Here is a 7,539-nt window from a genome sequence, read left to right as displayed (position 1 = left end):
CGAGCCGAGCGCTCTCCCACGCGTGACAGTCCTGCGATCGTTACCAGGCCCGGTGCCCACGGCCCTGGGGCTCCGCGGGGCATTTTCCTCTTTTGCACGCGGGCGGGTCGGATGCAGAAGCGCCCGGAGGGAGTCGAAGGAGCAGGGAAACTACCTGAGAGAGTGGGGCTGGTGGGCGCCGCCTGGGAAGCCCTGGCTCCCTGTCGCTGAGGCCGCCGGCGGACAAGGGTCCAGTTACTGCCGTGCGGTCCGTGGTCACCGAGTGGCGCCCTTGCTGGGCAGTGCCTGGGAGGGGGGGCATTTGGACGCGGGCGGCCTGGTTTCCCCGTCCTCGGTAGGCTCACTCCGGCTCTAACGATGACAGTGGCAATCATGGGACCCGGGAACAGCTGCTCCCCTTGAGCACTTACTCGGAGTGAAGTGTTTCAAGTAGCAGCTCCTGGGCGCGCCTTACCGGCCCCTCCAAGGCGCGGGTGGTGCTTAATGCGGTGGGTGATGGTGGAAGAGGCAGCTGAAGCTCATTGCCCGCTGCCGGGAGCTGGTGGTGTATTCCAGTCGGAGATGCTGGACTGTTACGCTTGTGCGCCCACTCGCCGCTGCCTTCCAGCTCCGCAGGTCGGTTCGTGTTTGGGGAGGAGAACGGAGTCTTGGGGTCTCAACAGGTGATGCACTTCAGAAAGCACATTCTAAAGAAGTCGCTCCCTGGGGGCGCCAGGGTCCGGAGAGAACTCTCTCAGACGTAAATGTGGAGTAGGGGGTGCTGTCTGCACACCTTCGGAGGCAGTCACTTATAGAACAACGTGGTTATTTTTGTGAGAGATGTTTTATGACACTGACTAGGACAAGGAATTACATGGTTAGGAATCACAGACTCTTGGGACGAGCCTTTTGTGTCCCCTTAGTGCCCGTTGCTTCCTGAAACACGGTTGTTTTTGTGTGTGGGGGTTTTGTTTTGTTTTTAATACATTTTTATCGACTTCAGAGAGGAAGGGCGAGGGAGAGAGAGAGAGAAACATCAATGATGAGAGAGAATCATTGATTGGGTGCCTCCTGCACGCCCCCCACTGGGGATCGAGTTTGAAACCCCGGCTTGTGCCCTTGAGTGGAATTGAACCCAGGACCCTTCAGTCTGCAGGCCTATCCACTGAGCCACACCGGCTAAGGTCTAAAGTGCGACTGTAATGCCTGCTTGCTTAGCTTGTCACAGTGATGGACGGACTTGGGAGTTTGCAGGGAGTTGGGAAGGCAGGCAGGAAGAGGAACTCTCAAGGAAGTCTTGCACTGATGCTCAGAACTGATCACCGACTGCGCCTCTTTCGTCTGTTCCCTCAGTGACTGGCCATGTCGCTGTCCCACTTGTACCGGGACGGGGAAGGCCACATGGATGACGACGACGACGAGAGGGAGAACTTTGAGATCACTGACTGGGATCTGCAGAATGAGTTCAACCCCAACCGGCAGCGGCACTGGCAGACCAAGGAAGAGGCCACCTACGGAGTGTGGGCAGAGCGAGACTCGGATGAAGAGAGGCCCAGCTTCGGGGGCAAACGGTACCGGCTGCCATGGGGCTGCTTCCTTCTGCTTTAGGGAAGGGGCTGGGGTAGAGAGAGGGGGCCTTGGGAGCTACCCCACTAACTATACCTCTCTCCTGGCCTTGCCGAGTCCCTTAGCCAGGACATCAGCTAGGGAGGCCCGTTTTCCTCTAGAGCAGCCGTGGGCAAACTGTGGCCCTCGGGCTGGATCCGGCCCATTTGAAATGAATAAAACTAAAAAAAAAAAAAGACCATACCCTTTTATGTAATGATGTTTACTTTGAATTTATATTAGTTCACACAAACACTCCATCCATGCTTTTGTTCCGGCCCTCCGGTCCAGTTTAAGAACCCATTGTGGCCCATGAGTCAAAAAGTTTGCCCACCCCTGCTCTAGAGGCTCGAGTGCTGTCCTTCCGCTGCGTTAACCACTGCTCAGTGTTACTGAGCAGTTATGTGGGGCCTGGTGCTAGCGGCCCAGACCCCAGTGGGTGGAGACAGGCGTGAGTCAGCAGCTCACATATGGGAGTTGGTAACTGATTTAGGGTTCCCACTCGGGGCGTTGTGTCTGCCTGCAGGGCCCGAGACTACTCCGCGCCCGTCAACTTCATCAGCGCCGGCCTCAAGAAAGCGGCGGCGGAGGAGGCGGAGCTGGAAGATTCTGACGATGAAGAGAAGCCTGTTAAGCAGGAAGAATTTCCTAAGGATTTTGGGCCGAAGAAGTTAAAAACGGTAATATCTTTTTTCTTTTCTTTTTAAATATGCTTTTATTGATTTCAGGGAGGAAGGGAGTGGGGGAGATAGAAACATTAATGACGAGAGAGAATCATTGATCAACTGGCTCCTGCACGCCCCCTACTGGGGATCATGCCTGCAACCCGGGCTTGTGCTCTTGACCAGGATCGAACCTGGGACCCTTCAGTCTGCAGGCTGATGCTCTATCCACTGAGCCACACCAACCAGGGCCAAAGAACAGTAGCATCTTTATGGAAGGACTGTGGCCTTAGCCATGTCCTCGGAAGGTCACTGCAGCCTAAGCCCCTCCTAGCGGGTGGGGGCCCAGCTGGAGTCCGGTTGCTTCCGGGTTGAAGTGTGCCGTGCAGTCTCTCCACATCAGACACACACTCGGTCTGTGTGACCTGCCATGGTGCCTGCGACCGCCAGGCCATTCCCCCAGTCGAGCTTGCTTGCTTAGGTTTTCCATCACCTGAGCTCTGCTGTTGCTTTGCAGGGTGGCAATTTTAAACCCAGCCAGAAAGGCTTTGCAGGAGGAACCAAGTCGTTCATGGATTTTGGCAGCTGGGAGAGACACACGAAGGGAATCGGGCAGAAGCTCCTGCAGAAGATGGGCTACGTCCCTGGGAGGGGCCTCGGCAAGAACGCACAAGGTACGGGCCGAGGAGGGGAGTGTCTGCTTTGCTCCTTGGAAAGTATCTGGACTCCTCAGCCCGGGCCAGCACAAGACAGACTGTCTCCTATGCTGCCTGGTAGTGGGAGAGAAACTGTTCCAGATGGAGCAAACTATTTCTTTGTATTGGCTGATGAAGGCATTGAAATTCAAGAGCTCAGTACTGGAAGGAGTCAAACAAACCAGAATGTCAGAGCCAAAATTTTTCAAAAAAAAAAAAAAAAAAAGAGGACTTTGTTGCCAATATTTAAAAGTGAGACCCTCGCTCCTGAAATTCTAGACCTGCCTGCAGTGATGGGTTCAGCTAAATCCTAGCTGCCCGGGACTGCTCCTGGAGGCAGTCTCCGCCCTTCCCTCCCCCCTTCCCTCCCCTCCCCTCCCCCAGCCCCATTTGACTTGTTTTCGTTGACTTTCCTGGGCCCTGAAAGCTTGAGAGTCCGTGGTCCCTGCTTACAGGCATCTCAGCTCTGCAGAGGCAGCTGTTCGTCCTCCAGAAAATCCATAAAGCCCTGTGTGTGGCTTTTTAATAGCAGGAGCCGTGGAGCTGCAGGCCGGGCTGAGCAAACCCTGCATTTGCTCCCTCCATTCTCCCAGGCGCTCTGCCGCCTGTCCTTTCCCCCCACCCAGCCTCAGACACATGCTGGGGACACAGCTCCCCGCACACATCCCCACCTCAGTCCCAGGGCCACCAGCCCACGCAGGTGCCTTCTTCCTGCAGACGGCTTCCCTGGGCCTGGAGCCTCTGCCAGGGGCACTACCACCTGGAGTTGGTAGTAGTTTCTGTCATTCATTCATATCCCACTAAGTGACAGTTAAATCCAGGTGATGTTGAAAACATTAGCTTATGAGAAATCCACAAAGGGACGATAGAGATGGTGGCCAGGAAAGAGGAGGGGATGTTCTCATTGAGATTTCAACAGCACTGACTGGAAGTGGGAGGCGGGGGAGAGTTTGGGGGAGGGGAGATCTGTATTGAAATGCTGGGGTCTTGGTTAGAAACTGTTACTAGAACATTTCATTCCAAGGCTTACACACGTTACAAACAAGCGAAGCAGTTGGTCTGAACGTCAATTAGGTGGCTCTCCAACGCAGCTTCACCTGCTCCAGGCGGAATCGCCATACGGTGTCACCTGAATCACTGCACTTTACAGCTGAAGGCTTCCGATCCAGCAGAGAATTGTGTGCCGAGTTCCCAGTTGCAAATGAATTGTTCTCCTCTCCTCGCATCCACTACGAAATGGATGCGGGTGGAGATGGAGGTCTGTGTGGGACCTAAATGCCTCACGCAGCCCTGGTCTGTGGCAGCTCAGGGTCCAGCCACAGGACGTGGGCGGGAGTGAGGGACAGAGACAAGCTCTCCTCCCTGGGCCCCGTCTAGTGTGCATGAGGCCCCAGACATGAAATCACGAGGGGCGGATTCAGAGACAAGAACTGCTGTGACCTGAAGCCTCTCCCTTTTCCTTTTGCTGAAACTCGTCAGGTATCATCACGCCGATCGAAGCCAAACAGCGGAAAGGAAAAGGCGCCGTGGGAGCGTACGGCTCCGAGCGGACCACCCAGTCCCTGCAGGACTTCCCTGTGGTGGACTCGGAGGAGGAAGCGGAAGAGGTAACGGGAAGCCTGGAGGCGGGGCCTGTCATTTGTGTGTGTGCGTTCGCTCATTCACTGTCAGTCTTCAGGTGGCGATTGCCCCGGTCACAGGCCAGGCTGGAGGGTGGGCGGCCGTGACCAGGGGCTTAGCGCCTGTGGACAGTCGGTGGTCATCGGCGGCAGGGTTAGAAAGAGCAGCACCTGCTAAGTGCCAAGGGAGATCAGATGGGCCGGGGGAGGTGGGGGGCTTGACGTAAATGGGGTCAGGGCAGACCTCTTAGGAGGAAGACATTTCAGGTAACACCTGGCAGAAGGGAGGGCCTCAGCCACAGGGGAGTGAGGAGGCCAGAGGTCAGAGCAGCCCGGAGCCGGACAGTGGAGACCTCCGGAGGCGTGCAGGATGGCAGCACATGGAGGGGGGAGGGAGGGGCGTGCATGGCGGTGGGAGGCCCACACCGCCCGCCTAGAAGCCACGTCAGGTGCTCGGGTCTCCTCCCACGTGCAGCAGGGGCACCTGTCAGCTGGGCATCGCTTTGCTTCAGCGACAGGAGGGGCCAGCTCTCTTGATGGAGTTACTTTCTTCTCCTTTGCATTTATGGGGGAGGCAGGATGCCACAGAGACACGTCATTATTCTCGTCATTGGCCCTCTCCTTCTTGATAGTGGGCTGACGACTGAGCCACGAGGTCTCAGACTTAGACACTAACAGGTGCCAGGCATGTGGCGTCAGTGATGTAGGTGAGCAGGTGTGTGGTGGGGCCTGAGGCAGACATGTAGAGGGTAGTGTCTACCCAGCTCTAGGTGACTATTGGAATGTGGGCTCAGTGTTGCCCGATTTTTCTGATTTCCTCAAAGTAGAAGTCCAGATTATCTTCTTTTTGAGAAAAAAATTACCACTCTTTTTAAAATACATTTTTATCGATTTCAGGGAGGAAGGGAGAGAGAGAGAGAGGGAGAGAGAGAGAGAGAGAGAGAGAGATAGAGAGAGAGAGAGAGAGAGATATCAGTGATGAGAGAGAGAATCATTGATCGGCTGCCTCCTACACACCCCACACTGGTATGGAGCCCCCACACACACCCAGGCATGTGCCCTGACCGGGAATCAGACTGTGACCTCCTGGGTCCTAGGTGGATGCTCAACCACTGAGCCACGCCTGCCGGCTACCAGTCTTAAACTAACACCGTGAGAAAAACAAGTGACAAACACAGCCCACTGCTGGGGGCCGGAGTCCACGATCCTCAGGCCAAGCTCCCACCCGTCCTGTACACCTTCCTCCAGGCTCCGCAGACCCTGTGAGAGGCTCTGCCCGAAGCCGAGGGGCCAGTGGTTTGCCTGCACTTGGTTAGAACCAGGGCCTGTGTCCTTAAGTCCCTGATGCTGTTTTCTACGCTTTACGTGAGGCAGACTTAGAACAGCAGTGCCTGCCACCTAGGCGATCAGGAAATGGCTTTATTTTTGTTTCTCTTTCCAATCAGTGTACCTGCCTTCTGAACCCCACTATTTGTAAGGGGGGGCAGGTGTCGAGTATCATTAGGGTTTAGTGTCACACAGGCACAATCCTAGCATGACCTTGTGAAGGTCGAAGGGAGCGGCCCCACCTGCCGTCAGAAGGGGCCTCTGGTGTGACGGACGCACCCTCTCGTCCAGGAGTTTCAGAAGGAGCTGAGCCAGTGGAGGAAGGACCCCAGCGGGAGCAAGAAGAAGCCCAAGTACTCCTACAAGACGGTGGAGGAGCTGAAGGCCAGGGGCAGAACCAGCAAGAAGCTCACGGCTCCCCAGAAGGAGCTTTCGCAGGTCAAGGTACGTGGCCTCGGGCTCCGGGCCAGGAGGGGGCGCCTGGCCGGTTTGGTTTTGTTCATCCTCTTCTCACGGGATAGCAGCCTGTCCCTTCCCTGTGCTCACACGGTCAGTAAGTCACCTGGTTCCTGCCGTGTGCCCGGCACCCGTGTGTGAGCCGCACACCCGCCTCTGCTGAAGCTCACAGCAGTGAAGGGTTAGACTCCGTGTGGGTGTCTTCCCTGCGTGCACAGTCCAGAGACGGCTGTGCTGTGACTGGTCCCCTTACTGCTAGGCCTGTAGCCATTTCCTGGCTTTTAGATAAGCTGGTGTGCACATAAAGCCGTGTCTTTGTTTCGTTTTTAAGGACAGATTCTCAGAGTACAATCAGGTAAAGAACAGGCCGGTCTTTAAGGCTCTTAACACCGGGAAGGGTTCAGGTTAGGGTGCAGGAGCCCTCAGGGCAGAGCAGCATTGAATGTCCTTTTGAGAACAGATGGCATTTTACATGTCACTTCCCCTCGCAGCGAGGACGGCACAGGCCCACTGCCCCCACAGCTATGCACAATAGCGGGCTCTACACCTTTCCCCTCGAAGCGCGTCTTCCCGGCCCTGTGTCTGTTTCAGAGGCAGCAGTGGCGAGTGCTAACCTGTCCCTCTGCCCTCTCCCAGGTCATAGACATGACGGGCCGGGAGCAGAAGGTCTACTACAGCTACAGCCAGATCAGCCACAAGCACAACATCCCCGACGACGGGCTGCCGCCGCCGTCCCAGCAGCTGCCCCTGTCCGGCAAGGAGGCCAAGGCCCCGGGCTTCGCACTGCCGGAGCTGGAGCACAACCTTCAGCTGCTCATCGACCTCACGGAGCAGGAGATCATCCAGAACGACCGGCAGCTGCAGTACGAGCGGGACATGGTGGTGAACCTCTCGCACGAGCTGGAGAAGATGTCGGAGGTGCTGGACCACGAGGAGCGGGCCATCTCCAACCTCAGCAAAGTCCTGGAGCTGGTGGAGGAGTGCGAGCGGCGCATGCAGCCCGGCTGCAGCCACCCGCTCACCCTGGACGAGTGCGCCCGCATCTTCGAGACGCTGCAGGACAAGTACTACGAGGAGTACCGCATGTCCGACCGCGTGGACCTGGCTGTGGCCATCGTCTACCCGCTCATGAAGGAGTACTTCAAGGAGTGGGACCCCCTCAAAGTGAGTGGTCGGGGAAGTCGGCCCCGCCTCTGC

At 56.6% G+C, this 7,539-nt stretch overlaps 1 protein-coding gene across 2 annotated transcripts in view; it reads left to right on the top strand.

The window, feature by feature from the left end:
- TFIP11 (tuftelin interacting protein 11) overlaps positions 1-7,539 on the top strand; it is a 22,022-nt gene that overhangs the window by 10,625 nt on the left and 3,858 nt on the right. For both annotated transcript variants that reach the window (XM_015562863.1, XM_006762043.2), the window contains 6 exons: positions 1,333-1,550; positions 2,111-2,264; positions 2,764-2,920; positions 4,421-4,548; positions 6,178-6,330; positions 6,979-7,506. In XM_015562863.1, coding sequence (XP_015418349.1) covers positions 1,342-1,550; positions 2,111-2,264; positions 2,764-2,920; positions 4,421-4,548; positions 6,178-6,330; positions 6,979-7,506 — 1,329 coding nt within the window. In that variant the 5' untranslated portion in view covers positions 1,333-1,341. The remainder of the gene's footprint in view (positions 1-1,332; positions 1,551-2,110; positions 2,265-2,763; positions 2,921-4,420; positions 4,549-6,177; positions 6,331-6,978; positions 7,507-7,539) is intronic.

Source organism: Myotis davidii, unplaced genomic scaffold (genome assembly GCF_000327345.1).
Source record: "Myotis davidii unplaced genomic scaffold, ASM32734v1 scaffold478, whole genome shotgun sequence".
In the NCBI taxonomy this organism is placed as follows: domain Eukaryota; kingdom Metazoa; phylum Chordata; class Mammalia; order Chiroptera; family Vespertilionidae; genus Myotis; species Myotis davidii.
The sequence above is the reverse complement of the archived record's forward strand: the minus strand, read 5'-3'. Positions and strand labels throughout refer to the sequence as shown.